Genomic DNA, 19655 nt, shown 5'->3' on the forward strand with positions numbered 1-19655 from the left:
GACCACTGCACTCCAGTCTGGGCAATAGAGTGAGACTCCAACTCAAAAAAAAAAAAAAGACTAGACTCAAAAAAAATTAGAGAAGTGTGGTGGCACACGCATGTAGTTCCAGTTACTCAAGAGGATGAGGCAGAAAGATCACCTGAGCCCAACAGGTCGAGGCTGCAGTTCCATGAGCAGGCCACTGCACTCCAGCCTGGGTAACAGAGTAAGACTCTAACTTAAAAAACAAAAAACAAAACAAAAAAAACCCCCCAGCAAGATCATACACATACATACATATACATACAATACATATTATAATCTTTCAATGAGGAGATATCCCCAGACCAGCGCAGACAGCTATAGGATGGCTAGACCTAGAGCCGGAGTGGGAGGGTGGGCACCACAGTGACTCTGCTGACCCCCAAAGATGACACATGATGAGATCAGGCTGGCGCAAAATCCTGTACTTCGTGGGTCAGTTTCCTTGGTAGAAACATGAAGTCCTACCAGCCTTTAGCTGAAAGTATAAAGTCTCCTACTGGCAAAGGGGGTAGGGATGCTTACAAGGTTGAATCCAAGACATGAGGCTCCTGAAGCCTTTGTAATCATCCTTCTTTCCCTTTTCCTCTAGGCTCCAGCTACTTCATCTAGGAAGTAAGGAAGAAGCCAAGACTCAAATGTTCACTTTGGAGACTAATTCCTCAGGCAGGAGGTTAGCAGCGGGCAAGCAAGAAAAGCTTCATCTGTATTTACAGTCACTCCCCATTACTCCCATTACCACCTGAGCTCCACCTCCTGTGAGATCAGTGGCGCTATTAGATTCTCATAGGAATGCGAACTCTATTGTGAACTGCACATGCAAGGAATTAGGTTGCATGTTCTTTATCAGATTTCTTTCTGAGAATTCTCTTTGAGAATCTAATGCCACTCCTGATCTGCACAATAAATGGAATGCACTTGAATCATCCTGGAAGTATCCCCTCTCCATTCAGTCACAGTTTTAGACAAGTACTTGCTCTTCGAGGACAGGGAACAGGGCAGTACTTACAATTCTCCACCGACTCCAAGCCAGGAAACTGGTTACATCCAGGTGTGGCCACAGAGACATCCAATATATTCTTTCCCAATTTATGCCGTTTTTCTGCAACGACAGGGTAAACTCAGTGTGGCTAACCTGCCAGCAAAAGAATGGGCAAAATCAAAGTCCTGCAGACGGGTCCCCAGTTGCAGCCCCTTGGCTCCCACACCTGTGGTAAAAGGAAAGGGAGGACATGGCACCGCACAGGCACTGCCCAGTCATTTGTTAAACTTTTTCATTCTGGTTGTGCTCTCCTTCTCCTCAGTAGCTGCCCCTGACCCACGTATGAATGATCTGGGTGACAGATCTTCTTAACCAGGGCTCTGTATTTCTGGCTTCCCTCGGACTACACTAAACCCTAACAACTGCCTCTAAACAAGAGGCAGCTCTGGAGCATTGCTACTCAAAGTGTGGCCTGCACCCAGCACTCAGGGAGGCTAAGGTGAGAGGACTGCTTGAGACCAGGAGTTTGAAACCAGCCTGGGCAAGATAGTGAGACCTCATCCCTACAAAAAATTTAAATTTAGACAGGCGTGGTGGCATGTGCCTGTAGTCCCAGCTACTCAGGAGGCAGAGGCAGAAGGGTCCACCTTAGCCCAGGAGGTTGAGGCTGCAGTGAGCCATGATCGTGCCACTGCACTCCAGCCTGGGTGACACAAATAAGACTCCAACAACGACAACAAAAAATGTGGTCTGCAAATTAGCTGTCAATTTGCAAACTCTGTGATTGGTTGGTCACTAGAAAGGAAGCTTACATGATGCCTGCATGTAAATCAATTATGTCAGCATAAACACACTAACATTTTTTTCATAACAAGATTTTTCTTGATAAAGAGATCTGGTGCATACACTTCTTATCTCATCACAGACTGGCATGTTAACTAGTATGGCTCTTGAGAGCTCCAGATGAAGAGTTTCCAATTTTGCAAAAGCCCAGGAGCTGACGTGAGCAGGTGGAGCACAGGACGGAAGGTGCTCCCATACTGAGAAGGCCTGAGATGATACAGCTGATACCTCAGAGGAGACATGTGGCTGCCAGCCCATCCTGCTTCCTTCCTCTTCCAAACAGGCTCTATGTCCGAGGTAGATCTGTGCCAAACTGTTGAAAGCCACCCAGTATGAACCAACATACTATCAAACATAGCTCTACAGACCCAACTATGCAGAAAAAATGCCAAAGCTAAAATATGAACACACTGTCTCTTCCCACCCTCCACCCCCACCAGTCCTTCCCTGTAATTTTTTATTTTTATTTTTATTTTTTGAGTTGGAGTCTTACTCTGCTGCCCAGGCTGAAGTACAGTGGCACGCTTACAGCCATCACAACCTCGACCTGCAGGGCTCAGGTGATCCTTCCACCTCAGCCTTCCAAGTAGCTAGAACTACAGGTACATGCCACCATGCCCGGCTAGTTTTTTTTATTTATTGTAGAGATGAGGTCTCGCCGAGTTGCCCAGGCTGGTTTCAAACCCATGGGATCAGGCGATCCTCTCACTTTGGCCTCTCCCAAAGTGTTGGGATTATAGGTGTGAGCCACTGTGCCTGGCCTCTTCCCTGTAATTCTAAGGGTGGTTCTGACTTTACTGCCCAAACCTGAACTTGAACCCCTCTATATTCCTTCTTATATGGATCCCACTGGCACAACACTCATGACTTCTTACAGCACTAGATTCCGAGATAGGATGGCCTGGCAGAAGACAGGGAGTAAGAATTCAGAACCAAACTGGAGTCGCAAGTGTCACCCAGTTCCAGACAGAAGGAATCCAAGAGTCTCCAACCACCTCAAGAAAGCTTGCTCAAACCTCCTGAACGCTGCATCCCTGCTCTTAGGTCTGCCAAGAACCGAGCCAATAAGGAGTCCTTTCCTACCATCTTGAATAAACAGATTTTCCCTCTCCCAGTAAATACCCGTATCCCCACAACAATACCTGCCTGAATTCTTCAGGGAGAGGGGAACTGAGGCAACTCTGGGCCAGGTCAACTCACAACTCCACTCTTAAACTCCTACAACACAAAAAGACAAGCAGGCTTTCAGGGCTAAGACCACTCTCCAGGCAAACAGCCTACATCTCTACAGGAAGACTCTGCAGGGAGATCAAGGAGGACTTCACCAAGGGGCAGGGTGAAGTCCTTGACCCCACTCCCAGCTCCACACACCACGGAGTACCAAAATCATTGTGTGGCGAGTTCACCTGCATATCTCTACCCAGGCAGCCAAAAGAGGGCAAAAGGCCTGCACTTTAGGTTAATCCTCTGGGGCTCAGTCTGACAAATAAGGAGAAATCACACTCATCCACACACAACCATCATAGCTCACTGCCCTCATAACAAGAGAGGCTGCACAAACACCAGATTTACTGGAACAATTACTTGGAAGACAGGAAAATACCTAATTTTTTGGTTGCTATTATAGCTTTATTTTACTCAAACACACCTGCACTCTATTTCCTACATCTGTAGATTTCTGGGGATTGAAGGGAGTGTCACAGACGCCTTTGAAGATATGCTGACAAGGGCATTTTTCCCAGAACAATGCCCCTAATTTAAGGACTCTTTCTCCAGAATGACAATTCCTCCATTCCCTGCCACCAGTCTGATGGTGAAGAATCCCTGTCCTAAGTTCTCTTGGTGACTCATTTGTGTTTGGGCTGAAAGAAGGAGATTCAGAGGCATGGCTGCTGTGCAAGCAAGTCATGAGACGGAAGGTCTGGGGGAGGCAGCAACATGAGAGCTGGCAAAACAGGAGGGACACCAGGTCATTTAAAAGGATGTAAACAGAGGAGCATCATTGTGGTTTTCCACCTCCGAGTTGCTGCCTTGCCCAGCTCTAAGGAGGGCAGGAAGTAGGCAGGGGATGATCCAGGCGCCTCCATACACACCCATACCCTGTGCCTGAGAAGGACTGAGGTGTGGGAAGTCCGGTATGGCAAGGAGCCCCACGGCTGTGTCACCAGCACACGCACCCCTGAGCTGGCTGAACAGCAGGAACTTCTGAAGCCTCAAGTGCAAAGGAGGCGGTATGGAAAATAGAGCCGTGGGTACAGGGGAATCTGGAAGGGTTGGTTCTGGTTCTTTGGTTGCCAAGCTGTACAAATCTCAGGCTCCTGTTTCCTCCCAGTAAACACTGGCAGGGTGGGACCAGGTCTGACTACTCTTCAGAGCAAACACCTCGTGACTCCAGACAGAGCATGGACTCCAGGGGCCCATTCCAGGCCCACAGCCGCCGCCTCCTCCACCACTTATTCAACCCTGCTTCATGTAAACCTACTCTATTCTTGGGTTCACTGGAAACACTGTATATATTTTTTAAATTAAAAAAGTAGAACATACTAGCTGAAAACATTCAAACAATACAGAAGTGTTTACAATTTTTTTTCAAAGCATCTCTGGCATCCTTTCTTAGACCCCAGTAAAGAGATCACGTCACAGTTCGTTTTCTACCTTTGTGCTCTCTGATAGCATAATTTTGCCTTTCGTCATAGACAGGTCATCTCTGGACGTGGCATTCTCAGAACAAGGACCCTCCTACTACCAAAGCCCACAGCTGAGCTTTCTCCAGACCCCACTGCCATGGCCTCTCCACCTTTCTTCTGTTGTCTTTTCCTACCATCACTTCCTCCCCTGCTGGCCTAGACGCGGTGTTCACCTCAAACACAATCTAGCCAATCTTCTCAACACCCTGGCTCTTTTCTCCTGTCACATCCAGTGGGCAAAACCTTCAACCCTGATCAATCTAATATCTGCCTTCTTTGCTCAAGACCCCAGGTACCATGCCCTCCTGGAGGGAAAGGAGAAAACCAAAGAGCAGGAGTGGGCCACTGTAAAATCATGGCCTCCCTTCTTGGCTGGACCCTTGAAGCTGCTCTGAAAATCTTCTATCTCTACCATTGCTTTTTTCTGTTCCCTCCAAGAGCTATTTCAGACTTGTCCCACCTTCTAGAAGTCTTGATCACCCCCTTCTCTTAATCTCAGCAGACAACCAGAAGATAATTCTCACCCACCCCTGCCCTCTTCCCCTTAACAAAAATATCCACAACACACACCTGCCTTTACTACCCCCCCACCCGTCCATCACCTCACCTCACTGGAAGTGGTTTCCTTTTACCTGGGCTCCGGATTTCTCCTGTCCTTTCTTGTATACATTATTTCCCTTTTTCCCAAAGTCTCCAAATGATCTCTTTCTGCTCATTATTTCCCCATCTGCATTAAAATATTTGCATCTGGGAGGCAGAAGTAAGAGGACTGCCTGAGCCCAGGGTTCTAGAGCAGCCTGGGCAACTTGACAAGATCTCCTCTCTATAATAAATCAAAAAATTAGCCAGGCATGGTGAAAGGCACCTGTAGTTCCAGCTACTAGAAGGCAGAGGTGGAAGGATCACCTGAGCCCGCAGGTCGAGGCTGCAGTGGCCATGAGCGTGCCACTGCACTCCAGCCTGGGCGATAAAGAGAGACTCTAACTCAAAAAAAAAATTTGCAATCTATCTTTCCAGTCTCAATGGCATGTTTCTTAAATGCTTATTCTTTCTTTTGCCTTCCTGTTACAAAGAAACTCTAAAGGAAACATAGTCTGTGCAGCTAAAAAGTTGAACTCCTCAGGGAGACAGATCTAGACCCGAATCTTTCCAGCTGTGAGACTTTGAGTGAGTTATTTACCCTCCCTGAGCTCCAGTTTCCTTATCTGTAGAACGGGGATTGTGGTGGTACCTGTTTTATTGGGCTGCCGGAAAGAGTAAATGGTTTAATACATGTCAAGTACTTAGCTCAGTACCTGGCACGCAGTAACTACTCACGGCGCTGGTCATCTTTGGTCCCCTCTGTGCAGCCCCATCCTTACATCCTGTCTAGTTCTTGATGCACTACCATGCTGTTTATTTTACGACCACTCCTCTGAAAATGGCTTCCCCGAGGTCCTAGATTCTGCAACTAAATTCAAGGGATACCTTTCCAATTCATTGTGCCAGGATGTTCTAAGTCCTGGGCATATGGCAAAACAGACGAAACAGACAAAAATCCCTGATGCTGGAGAACGAATACAAACCATTCACTCCTCCCGGGCCCTCCTGGCAGCATGAGACAACCCTAACCTTCTGGAAACTGGACTCCTTTGACGTGAGAGCATTGCTCTCTCAGTTTTCGTTCTAGCTCCTTGGATGTGCTTCCTTGCTGGACTCTCCTTCACCAACTCCCAAGTGCAGTGTTCTCCAGGGCTCCAGGCTCCTCCTCTTCCCCTCACCCTCTCCCTGGATGCTGCCAACCAGTCCCACACCAGGCTGATGACTTCCAAATCCATCTTCCCAAGCCATCTCTTCTGCTGGAACTCTGCGCTTATATACCTCCACTCAGGTGTCTCAAAAGCACGTTAACCTCAAACACAAAACTGAACTAACTCTTCATTCCTCTCCCCAGCTGATCCTGTCTCTTACTTTGATCACAGCTCCATCTCTGTTCCTAGACCTTAAACCTCCTCCTTCTCCCACACCTTCCAACTAACTGAGTGGTTAACAAACTCATTTACTCAAAATAGTATGTACAGGCTGTCTGTTGTGTGTCAAACACCGTGCTAAGAACTGAGATGACAACAGTAAAAAAGACTAAAAAAAGCTCATAATTATAAAATCTTTATTATCCCTTAATACGTTACCATTTCCCACCCCCACTGGGCCAAAGCATTCATTCAGCCTCCCGTAATTTCTTTTTATTTCCTCTTGTAATTTCTTACCTGGATGACTGTCAAAAAAATCTCCCAGGTGGTCTCTCTCTGCCTCTAAGAATATACCATTTCAATCTACCATCCTCTGGAATCTTTTCATATGAAGATCGGATCATGATAGTCCCTGCTTAAAATCTTCCAGTAGCTTTCATGGCTTTCAGGGTAGTCTAGAATCCACCAGATGATCATGAGAAAAAGCCGTATCTTTTTCTGCTCTTGTGCAGGAACTCTCACAATAGCACGACTCTGAAACGCTGTATTTTCTCCATACTTTTCTTTGTACATATTGCTTCCTCCAGTTGAAACCAACTGCATCCCCCCACACCTCTCCTGGTTAGGAAATAGCTGATTTCCTTTTATGAAACTTTTCTGCCCCCCCACCCCACTTTCCTAGAGACCTTCCTATGTGATCATGAAGCAATATACACATACAATTTTCACAACACTTATCTTAATAGATGCTGTTTATTTGTCTGTCTCCTCAGCTAGGCTGTGAGCTCCTCAACAGCAGGGACCAAGCTCAGAGTCTTTGTATTCCCAGTGCCTGACACACGGCAGTCACTCAATAAATGTTTGCTGAAAAAATGAATGATGCTGGAATGAAAAAATGCATATTTAATGCTATGTATGCATAATGATTGTACTACATGATAATCAGGCATAAATGGCAAATGGTTAATGCAAAGATTACTTTTATACACTCAAACCTAGTATTTCTGAAGTCCTGAGATTGCGATAAGGTTGCTAAGACACTCAGGCCTACAAAAATGTCTTTCCAGACACTGCTTAGAAGATCTTTGGACTCATTAAGCCCAAAGATTTAGATCTTTCCACTTCTCTGTAAGGGGAAACTCATTACCACTCATTACTGCATTAGAGTACCTGAAAACCGTGAATCTTTTTTTTTTTTTTTTTTTGAGTCAGAGGCTCACTCTGTCACCCAGGCTGGAGTGCAGTGGCAAGTTCACACCCACCACAGCCTCGACCTGCTGGGCTCAGGGGATGCTTTTGTCTCAGTCTTCCTAGTAGCCGGAACTACAAGCATGTGCCCCCATACCCAGCTAATTTTCTGATTTATTGCAGAGACCAGGTTTTGCCAAGTTGCCCAGGCTGATCTCGAACCCCTGGGCTCAGGCAAACCTCCCAAAGTGCTAGGATTACAGGTGTGAGACACTGTGCCTGGCCAGAAACTATAAATCTTTACTTCAGTGCACAACAGTCTCTCTCTCTACCCGTCCTGCTCTCCCCAATAAAAAGCTTTCAGTGTATTTGACTCACAGACTCCTAGCAGCTTGGAGAAAACACATTGGTTGTGGGTATACAGCGGCATTTGGTCTGGTTTGTGGATGGGAAACTAAGAAAGTCAACTCAGCCTCTGCCACCCTTTAATGTCTCCCCTGCCCCCATGTGCTTTGGTACCCACCTAGGCTAGTGCCAAAGTTTGCTCCCATGCCCACTCTCACCCCTCCCCCTCTTGCCTTCATATACATCATGTACAGGCTTCATGTCCCCATACTCGGCCTAAGGAAAGCTCTGGAAACTATTCATTTCCCACTTATTTCTTCATTCCAACCAAGAAATACTGAGCACTTACTGTGCTAGGTGCTGGAGCAGTTAAGAAGAAAAACAAGCCCTGGTCTCTGCCCTTGAGGAGCTCACAGTCTAGTGGAGAGACAAATGCTAGCAATAATTATAACAGTGTGACAAGGGCTGCAGTAGATAATATTACAGCCATCTCCAGAAAGGAGAAAGGTTTAACATGGAGGCAACTCTGAGTGGGATCTTCAGTCCTGAATTGGTGTCTGCCAGGGAGAAGGGTACCCCAAGCCTGGGAAGTGCCCTGGTATGGCTAAGGGGGAGGCACTGCCACTCCTGTCACACTTCTTATCCCAGGAAGGGGGGAGTCCCCAAACCCAGCTGCCCTATGCCTAGGGGCCTTCTCCTTGGTGCTGCTGAATTTAGCCTAGACCACGCTGCCTCCTTCCACGAGCCCCAAGATTCTTCACCTTCCTGAGATTAACACCTACTCAGTAGTGCCACTGTCTCCAGCCCACAGATGAGTCCAGAATATTCCTCTCATTCCCATCCATCTTTTATTATAAAATTTGTAGTTAAAAGTTTTCTTGACAGGTGCGTTGGCTCAAGCCTGTAATTCCAGCACTTTGGGAGGCCGAGGAGAGAGGTTTGCCTGAGCCCAGGGGTTTGAGACCAGCCTGGGAAACTTGGTGAGACTTTGTCCCTACAGTTGGACATGGTGGCATGTGCCTGTAGTTCCAGCTACTTGAAAGGCTGAGGCAGAAGGACCACCTGAACCCAGCAGGTCAAGCATGCAGTGGCTATGAGTGGGCCACTGCAATCCAGCCTGGGTGACAGAGTGAGACTCCAACTCCAAAAAAAAAAATTCTTTTTCCCTACTTTTAAAATCTTGTAACACACACACACACACACACACACACACACGAAAGAAAGATTTCCATTATTCTTAGAGGTGGAAATGTCAGGTCAAGGATATGAAAATTTTGGGTTTTGATACAGCCAAACTACTCTTCCAAATTACTGTACTGATTTATACCCAAATCCATATATGTGTGCCTATCTCTCTGCATCTTTTCAACACCAGACTGTCTCAATTCTTTTTCAGCTTCGCCAACTTGATTTTTTAAAAAACATTGTTTCAGCTGGACATAGTTAGTGCCTCAAGTCTGAAAACCTAGCATGTGGGAGGCTGAAGCAGAAGGATCGCTTGAGACCAGGAGTTCAAGACCAACCTGAGCAACATAGCAAGATCCCTGTCTCTACCCAAAATAAAAAGAAAACTAGTTGGGCATGGTGGTTCATGCCTTTAGTCCAGGCTACTTAGGAGGCTGAGGCAGGAGGATCGTCTGAACCCAGGAGCTCAAGGCAGCACTGAGTTATGACTGCACCACCGCACTTAGCCTAGGCAACAGAGCAAGACCCTGGCTCAATAAACAAAAATAAAAACAGGGTTTCAATTTGCATTTTTAAAATAATGACTGGTTTAAGCACTGCTTTGCACTTACTTTTGTAGACATATTATTAATTTTTAAAACAAAAATGAAATCCTAATAATATTAGTTTGTAACTTTTTCCCCTTATCAAAACCAGCTGCAGATCTTTATTAGCACTTACTAGCCATATTCTTTACTTTTTTTTTTTTTTTTTTGAATCGGGGTCTCACTCTGACGCCCAGGCTGGAGTGTAGTGGTGCAATCATGGCTCTATGAAGCCTCAACTTCCTGGGCTCAGGCAATCCTTCTGCCTCAGCCTCCTGAGTAGCTGGGAATACAGGCGCGTGCCACCAAACCCAGCTAATTTTTTAATTTTTTTGTAGAGACAAGGTCTTGCTACATTACCAGGCTGGTCTTGAGCTCCTGGGCTCAAGCAATCTTCCTGCCTCAGCCTCCTGAATAGCTGGGATGAAATGCATGAGCCATTCCTCTACTCCTAAAATTAGAACAGTTTCCTTTATTTCCTGCTAATACTTTTATGGTATATCTTTTATCTTTAGATATTTAATCCACCTAGAATTTATTTTGTGTTTGATATGAGATAAGAATCTAACTTAAGTTTTTTTCCAACTGTATAATCAGTCATCCTTACATATTTACTGATGTGTATATCTTTTCCCTTTTGATCAGAAATGCTTCCTTTATCATACATTAAACTCCCACGTACATGCAAATACTTGCTTGTCTCTGAAACTTATTTTCTTGGCAATCTTACAGTCAGGGAAATCTACCATGTCAAATCCCTAACAAATTATGCCACTTTGCCTAGTCTACAAACCCCTCTGCTCGCTTCTGGCCCCCCACACTTCCATTGCTATAAATGCTGTTTCCTCTTCCCCACCAGACCACTGGTACTATATTATCACCCGCCCTTGCAAACCCTGTGAAATCCTGTGGCATGGCTATTTAACTACTGGCCTCCCACTTCCTCCCTAGCTGAAGCCTGGCTCTCCCTAAGAATACCACTTCCCTTCAACTTGCTCTTAAAGGTGGCAACTCCCATCCTAGGGTTGAGACATGGAGCTACGTCTAGGCCATCCATGCCACCAACATCAAGTGAAAAAAAAAAATCTCTTCTGTGGCTGATGTTATCCAGCTGTTAAATCTTGAGCCTCTTCCTGTCACAGTATTCTGCAACTTCCTGGTCACTTAATTTACTCAACACTTTGGATTCTGGTGCCATCTTCCTCTCCACCACAAGGCTGGCTATCATCCTAGATGATTTTAACACCCCAGAGGAAGAACTCACCCATGTTCTGGCTTAGCAGTTCTCCAACAACATCCTCCTCCTCCCCAACTACTTCCATGGTCACTGCTGGGAACTTCTTGTCCTCTGTGTTCAAATTCATTCTCCCACACTTCAGTACTATGTAACTATTTGCCAGAAGCCTTATATTCAAACTTACTTTCTTTTCTTTTCTTTTTTTCTGAGTCAGAGTCTCACTCTGTCGCCCAGGCTGGAGTCCAGTGGCATGCTCATGGTCACCACAACCTCAACCTGCTGGGCTCAGGAGATCCTTCAGCCTTTCAAGTAGCTGGAACTACAGGTGTGTGCCACCACGTCCAGTTATTTTTTTAATTTATTGTAGAGATGAAGTCTCACCACATTGTCCAGGCTGGTCTCAAACCCCTGGGCTCAGGCAACCCTCTCAACTCCGCCTCCCAAAATATTGGGATTACAGGCATGAGCCACCTTGCCTTACTTTTTATGATCAAACTTACTTTTTATGATTCTCACTCCACCTTCACCTCTTAACTTCACCCTCTTTTTACTCCTTTCATTCCTACCTTCCCTTCCTCCCCAGCTATTTTCTCTATCTTTGTGAATGGCAGCCACACCTGATGAGAGCAAACATTCAAACTGCTGAACCAGAAATGTGGGAGTCACCCTCAGCATCTCCCCTTCCATTCTAGCACCCACCCCAAAGTAGCTAGCTACCTCTTAAGTCTCTCTTCAGACTTTCCAGTTGTCTGTGCCTACAGCCATCACCTACTTCAGTCACCATTATCTCTTTCTCCAGATAAGAGTGGCCTACCACCCTTAACAGTCATTTAACTGGGTTTCCTGCTTCTAGTCCTGTTTTCCACCAATCCCCAAGGCAGCCAGAACTTAGTCACAACACTTATGCTATTTAATGGACTTTACTGGCCTTCCTCAACATTAGGATAAAGTTCAGTTCCTTACCAGGGCTTGCCAGGCCATCTCATGACCTTTCACAGCCCATCTCTCTAGCTTCAGAGCTTGCTGGTCCATCCTAGAGTGTGTACTTCAACCACAGAGACCTTGAGTTCCTTGAACAGGTCATAAAGATTTCTTGCCTGAAAGCCTTTCCCACATGCAGTTCTGTGTGGAATACTACCCCCATTACCACCAATTCCTGCTTTCAGATCTGATTAAACAGCTATAAAAGCCTTTTCAATATGCACTGCCTTCCTACACCCCCCACACTTGGGTTGGGTCTTCTTCTGCACTTCCAATTCAATTATATAGGGGGAAAAAATCACTTTATTGTCTGTATCCCTGTTTCTAGGAACTGTAAGTTCTTTAAGGATGGGGACAGTTCAATTAATATTCTTTGGACCTAGTACTATTGACAAATTAAAGTGACTTAATAAATATTATTTGTAATAAGGATTGATGGAAAGAAGCCAGAAATGCCACTGGAATCTGATAACAATGGGTCAGGGATCAAAATATTCATAATCTGAATGCTAATGAATAAGCAATTAGATGTTATAACTTACCACTCATTTGAAGTAACTAACACTACTGTAATTCTACCAGAGGTCAGTAGTTTTCCAAATTGCTAAAACTGACTTGACAAAGATGTTGATGAGTATACCTCAAGACTGCACAGTAAAGAGAGCAAAATCTTGGCAGAACTGACTGGAGTTTCTGCTCCACCACTACTAGCTATGCAACCCTATGCATATTATTTAGTGAAAGGAGGCACCTAGAGAAACCTAGAATAAACTTAGTTTAGTGTAGTCTTTTTGCCTCAGCATAGCCATTTTTGTTTAGACTTTACCCCTGACATGTTCTGAATCTAGCACAGGTTAAGACATAGATAAGATACATTTCCAATAGACAAGTTTCCAATAGACATTTTACTGCAGGCCAAGTGGCAGCCTACCCTACTCCCTCAGCAAATCTCCATCAGATGCAAGACAAGGACAGAGTCATAGAAAAGACAATAAGACCACCTTTCGGTCAAGGAGTTTGTGGATTGCAAATGTCTGACAAGTAACTCTCTTGCAGGAAAACTCCCCTCAGCCATCTAGCCCACCACCTGAGGGCATGAGATTTCCTCCCATCTAGCCCCCACCTGATTTCCTCCCATCTAGCCCACCACCTGAGGGCATGAGATGCTAATGTCTGGCTACCTTAAGATCTAAGACTCATGTGGCTACAATCAACATCAAAACCCCCACGGCCCTGGACATTGGCCCTGGACATTCCTCCGGGCCTAAATCCCCAAAGGCCCTTAAATATACCAGTTCTTGGCCCTTTGACGCCACACTTGCCTCTGAGTATGGGCCCCCTTTCCGATCTATGAAAGGTAAATAATAAACTTTACTTCTTTCTATTTTCTTCCTTGTTGCAATTTTGCATTATTCCCAGCACCGGCTCACCTCGCCTCAGTGGACCCTTTCACTTAGTCTCTGAGTCTCAGCTCTTAAAGAAGGGACAGCCCTGACCTCTCCGGGCTGTTACAAAGACTGTTACAAAGAGGATAACACACTTCAAGTGCCAGACACTCAAAAATGCTAGTTGCCTTCCATTTTCTACTTCCTTTTCCCCAGTGAGTCAGTTATGCTCCAGCAAACTCTATCACTTGGCTGGAGGGTGTGAGGGCAGGGTGCTGTGTGGCATAAGCACACCAGGGAAGCAGCTTCCCTGAAGGGTTTCTCAAGAGCTTCTCCACAACTGTGAGATGCCACCCTGTGCGTCAACAGGCTGACCAACATATAAAAGGGACATGGCCTCAGAATTCAAAATCTGCCCCAGTCTAGGACTGTGGCCCCAGTCAAAAGCCAAAGCCACTAATGTGGAATCCTAGAACTAGTTACAACCAGGACAAGGCTGAACAGTTATTGTAGCTTAACTTTTCATCTGTAATACAGATGCAAGCCATCATCCCACCCTCATCCCAGGAACTTTACAAAAGAAGAGGAAGGCTACCAAATGCCAGCCAAGCTGACCAGCACCCACACTTCCTGCATCTGAGTATCCACTTCCACAGGAAGGAGCTCTTCACCACACCCAAGCCCAACCAACCTCAAGATGTGGACACAACAATACCATACCACCCTTGGCTGGAGATCAGGGTTGAGTGCATGGCCAGGAAGCTTAAGCAAAGATCATAACTTAAAACAGAAACAAAGGACAAGAGAGGAGAAGACTGAAGTTCCTGACCCAATAATGGGCATTATTCCCTACAACCAGGAATAGAAAATCACAAAATCTCCATTACACGGGACTAGGTAAGTGAGGCAGCTCACATCACAGAAGACTCTTCATACACACCTCTCTCATCTCTATGCACCCAGCCTGCTTTCTTCAGCTGACTCTGTCAGTGGTCCCACAAAGATGGGAGAAGGCACCGAATCCAACTGGTTAAACCTCTTGAGATGATGCAAACTGACTCTGTTTATCATTTATTTTCAGGACCAGCAGAAGAAATTTAGGAAAATGCAGAAAAATAAGAGTGAACTTTTTCATTTCTAAAATAAGTATGGGTAAGGCAGTAAAACGCCTTTCCCTCTATATAAATAACATGAAAAGACAAACATGGAGTCAATATAGCCAAAGAGCAGCCATTTTAACACTGCCTAGATCTGTCATGTTTCTCTAGCAGTTCACTTAACTTACTCTCTATTCCCTAGCCAAGGACAGAACAGATTTCTCAGAGGCAGTTATTGATATTGCTTTACAACCCTCTCCTCAGTTTAACCTAATCAGTTCTTCATGACCTTCATGACACAAACCCCATCATGACAGTGCCATGTGACTAACCCAGCCATCTGCCTGCCACTCATCACCTGACATCAGTACCTGTGTGTACCTGCCCTCTGTAATGATGTGGAGCAGATCTAGTGATCTGCTTAACAACCTGTTCCCATGAAAGGGAAGGGTTAAAAAGCATTCAACTTCAAGCTGCCAGCTGCCACTGCCTTGCTACGCTATAGTCTGGCCATGTATTCTTTGTACTATGGCCAGGCCATGTTTTCCTAAGCTTTGGCTTCCTCCCCTACCTTCGGGAGATGAATCTCTCCTCTCCTTCCCTCTTCCTTTCTCTCATTTACTTTCTAAATAAACTTATGCTCTCCTCTCCCTTTCTCTTCTCTCTCATTTACTTTCTAAATAAACTATCTTTCCAATCTAACTTCTGTACAATTCTTCGCATTCTTCTCGCAGCACTGGATTGCACAACCCCACCCTGGCAGGTCTGACCTAACATTCTGGAGGCCCTACTGGGAGCTTTAACCTAACATTTTTGGAGGTCCCACCAAGATCCCCCTACTGGGATTTTGGTACCTAACATAACAGGAAAGGGATTGAGGATTATGCCTTTAACAGGCTAAGAAATCGACAACAAGCCCTAAATTAAGACTGTATAAAAAAATAAAAGACTACAGTTTTAAAGAAAAAACAACACACTTGCTGTTAAAAACAGGCTGGGCATGGTAGCTCACATCTATAATCCCAGCACTTTGGGAGGCGGGGATGAGAGGACTGTGTGAGACTACAGGTTCAAGACCCTGGGCAACTTGGTGAGACCTCATCTCTACAATTAATCAAAAAATGAGCTGGGTGTGGTGGCATGTGCCTGTGGTTCCAGCTACTTGGAAGGCAGAGACAGAAGGATCACCTGAGCCCTGAGGGTCAAGGCTGCAGTGGTCGTGACCATGCCACTACACTCCAGCCTGGACAACCCAGACTCCAACTCAAAAAACCACCACCACCACCACCCAACAAGGTATCAACTGGTAAAAACCACCAAGGCCCTGCTTCGCTCTTCTGCTTAGAGGTAAGAAAGAAGGGTAGAAGGAAAAGAAAGGAAGAGAATCTCTGGGGCTCAGCCTATTTTAATTTTTATTGTTTTATTTTGAAAATCACCAAATTCTCCCCATTACTGTACCCTCCTTCAAACATTGCAATGACATTCATAACTATTTTCTTGTTATTCTCAGTCATGCCTGGAATACAGACAGATTGGGAAAAAAGGAAGCAGCAACAACAGATTGGAAAATAGGCAATTAGCCTGAAAGCACATGATTAAATGAGTGACTAATAAACACTCTCTGGCTGACTCCTGAATAAATCATGTTCCAGACCCTCAGTCCTCTAGTGTACACAGGGATCAAGCAGAATGTCCAAGCCAGGAAGAACAACTACAGCTCAAAGAACTAAGATTCAGATTCTTCATAACCCAAGCCCACACAACCTACAAACACCTCGACTGAGTTGAGCTTTTTGGCTCAGTACTATCCAGGACTATGGGGAAAGCATTTACTGAGAACTGTGGGATATGCTGATCTAGGTCCTGGGATTCCAAATGAAATACATTGGTTATTTTGCCCCTCAGCTAAAAATTATGCTCCTGCTACCTATCTCCTTTCCAAAGACAATACACTCATCATTGTATTTCTCCTTATGTATCTCTTCATTCTCCACTCACCTGTTCACAAGAAAAATAATTCTACTGTAAAACCTTTCTCCCATGTTTTTTCCTTCTGTTTTTGTTTTTGTTTTTTTTTTGAGTTGAAGGTTGAAGTCTAACTCTCTCGCCCAGACTGGAGTGAAGTGGCACGCTCCTGGCTGCCGCAGCCTCAACCTGCTGGGCTCTGATGATCCTTCCGTCTCAGCCTTCCAAGTAGCTGGAACAACAGGTGCGCGCTACCATGCCCAGCTAATTTTTAAGATTTATTATAGAGACGAGGTCTTGCCAAGTTGCCCAGGCGGGTCTCGAATCTGCGGGCTCAAGCAATTCACTCACCTTGGCCTCCCAAAGCGAGGGATTACAGGCTGAGCCACCGAGCCCAGCCTCCTCTTTGTTTTTAAAGCAATAAACTTACTGGCAACTAAGTCTTTGGCAGAAATATGGTCTGTCCCAGCTATAGGAAAGGTTATTAGCAGCTACTCCAATTACAGTGGAGAGAAGCAGTCGCACTGTTGTTTCTCCCCAGCCCAGCTGCCTTGACCATAACTGTTTCCCTTCCAGATGCATTCCCATTGCATCTCCAACTCTGTGATGAGTTAAGTGCAGCAGGAGTTGGGACCATATTATGAGTAGTATAGTAAGATCCTCCTTTCCCTGGACATGCTTATATTTCAAATTTGAAACTTAAAAGGAAAGCTAATTCTAAATGAAAACGTACAAATCATATCCTTTTTGTTAATGATGTTAGAAATAAACAAAAACCATGAAGTCATCTTAAGAATACAAATGCCACAATTAAGGCCAAGTGCAGGGACTCAAGTCTATAATCCCAGTACTTTGGGAGGCCAAGGGAGGAGGACTGCTTGGAGTTCAAGGCCAGCCTAGGCAACATAACGAGACCTTGTCTCTACAAAAACCAAAAGTTTAGCTGGGCATGGTGGTGCGTGCCTGTAGTCCCAGCTACTACAGTCCCACCTATTCAGGAGGCGGAGGCAGAAGGATCACTTGAGCCCAGGAGGTCAAAGTTTCAGTGAGCTGAGAGTGTGCCACTGCACTCCAACATGAAACCTCAACTCAGGAAAAAAAAAAGAAAAAAAGAACTACTCTGATTCTGTTTCTTTCCCCCTAAATCTGTCACTCTCTAAGTGCTATTTGCGTAATTAAATGCATTTAATTCTGTATATCAAATGAGAACTTTTGTAAAAGTAACTTAAGCACACTTGACATATCTTACAAAATGATGTTACTATATAAGCCAAACATAAATATGGCTCCCTCCCCCCCATAACACCCACACAATACAACCAGAAAGCTAGATTCCAGGAAACTAACAAGAAACCTCTAAATTTTAAATAGAATTTTATTCCTTTACGTTGACTATATTCACACATTTGCTATGGAGTAATTATGCTCAAACACAATTTTCAGCACTGATTACATAGTTGCCTAAAAGAAAACCGCTAGCCCCTTCCACTTTACATGAAACCAATGTCCAAAACACTCCTGACTCTTCATTTCACCCCCACACTCTCCTCTACCTCATCCCTCCCCATGCCCCAGCCTCACCCTCATCACATATGCTAGGCCTGAACTTTGAGTTCAATCCTAACACTCTGAGCCCCTCCTCAAGCCTTTCCTCCGGCCTGGAATATCCTCTTTTCAGTTCTGACTTGCATCTACCACCTCATTCTAAGCAGCTGCTGTAAACACTAACTTCCTTATGGAAATGTCCTATAATTCCTCTTACAATTTAAACATGTACTGAGCATGCTATGTGCCAGACACCTTTATGTAATTTTGCATGGGGTCTCCTATCTTGTTTCATGAATTTTGAGTGTTTTCTCTGGTCTACTCTACCCAGCCCTGGTCACAGTCTCACTAGGACCCTGCCTCACTTGAACACGGGTCAGCAGGATCACCTTAGGTGTCTAATGGCAGAGTATCTTCAATTAATTGCATATCCTGATTGCACTGTGGTAGGCATTTTGGAATGAAAACCAAATACAGCCCGAGGGAAGGATCCCAGCCAAACCTGACCCCGGAAGACCGTGAAGGAGCGAAAGGCTGGGAGAGGCTGAGACGACAGCTAGAGAAAAAGGGCAGGAAGAAGTGGGGTGCGTGCGATCAGAGATTGGAAGTCTCGGGGAGGGCCCGGAGAGCTATCCCGAGGCAGGGCCGGGAAGGAGGTGGGGAGGTGTGACTTACCTGTGAGGTCAGGCCGGGGCCAAGACCCGGACCCGAAGAGCAGGTCGCGGTAGCGCTGGAAGGCCTCGTCGAGGACTGAGCAGCCGGGCTGCGCGGCCGAGCTCACGTGGTACTGGAACTGGAAGTTGTTCGGGTAAAGGACATAGCGCCGGTCGGAAGTCTGGATGTACTGGGGCCAGGGCCACAGGGCCGTCACCCGCCCGGCCAACGCTGCCGCCAGCAGCAGCGAAAGCCACAGCCTGGAGCCCGCCATGACCGCCCGCCGCTCGTCGCCCTTCTCAGCGCGGCCGGGCCACGTGACAGCCGGGTCAGGTGAGCGGCGCCCACGTGATCAGCGGCGAGTCACGTGACCGGAGCGGCTTTGCGCCGCTGACCTCTGGGTCTTGGAGGACTCCTGTTCCGAACGTGGTGTTCTTGTTTGCCGCGTGGCGCCTATCGTGCAGGACCTGGGTGGTGGCTCCGCTCTCCAGGCGGCTCCTGGGCCTGATGGAGCAGCAAATAACGCACCCCCAATACGCCCATGGTGGCTGCCATGGAGTCACAGGGTAGCCAGCCGGCAGGCGCGCGGAGTGGGGAGGCGGGCGGCACGGCGGGCAGGCAAGGGAGTCTCCCAGGAGGACACTTCTAGCGTGAATCTTGAACGGTGAGAAAGAGCTCGTCAGGCCTGCGGGGAGGTGAAGCGCTTCCCAGGCTGACAAACTTCAGAAGCAGAAAAACGGAGGATTAAAACCACATGTCATGACCGGCTCCGTGGCTAAACCTGTAATCCCAGCACTTCAAGAGGCCGAGGCGAGTGGATTGCCTGACCTCACGGGTTCGAGATCAGCCACGGCAACTTGGGGATCCCTCGTCTCTACAATAAATCAAAAATTAGCCGGGCGGTAGCGCGCGCCAGTAGTTCCGGCTATTTGGAAGACAGACGGAAGGGTCAGCGGAGCCCACCAGGTCAACGCAGGGGTGGCCGTGAGCGTCCTCCTGCGTTC

The 19655-nt window shown here is 46.2% G+C and overlaps 1 protein-coding gene across 4 annotated transcripts in view; it reads right to left on the bottom strand.

Annotated features, from left to right (window-relative positions):
• The window catches only part of HEXA (hexosaminidase subunit alpha), a 29317-nt gene extending 10270 nt beyond the window's left edge, over positions 1-19047 (bottom strand). For 2 of the 4 annotated variants that reach the window (XR_505314.1, XM_008072860.1), the window contains exons 1-2: positions 18673-19047; positions 1034-1126 (exon numbers count right to left, since the gene is read on the bottom strand). Coding sequence is in view for 1 of the 4 variants with exons in the window: in XM_008072860.1 (XP_008071051.1) it covers positions 1034-1126; positions 18673-18925 (346 nt within the window). In the remaining 3 variants the exon portion in view is untranslated. Of the gene's footprint in view, positions 1-1033; positions 1160-6427; positions 6434-18672 lie in introns of those variants that run through there. The other 2 variants (XM_021706124.1, XM_008072870.1) reach the window with 2 other exon arrangements.
• Between the last annotated feature and the right edge of the window lie 608 nt (positions 19048-19655).

This window comes from Carlito syrichta, unplaced genomic scaffold, assembly GCF_000164805.1.
Source record: "Carlito syrichta isolate Samal-C Ts95f unplaced genomic scaffold, Tarsius_syrichta-2.0.1 Scaffold115619, whole genome shotgun sequence".
Lineage (NCBI taxonomy): Eukaryota > Metazoa > Chordata > Mammalia > Primates > Tarsiidae > Carlito > Carlito syrichta.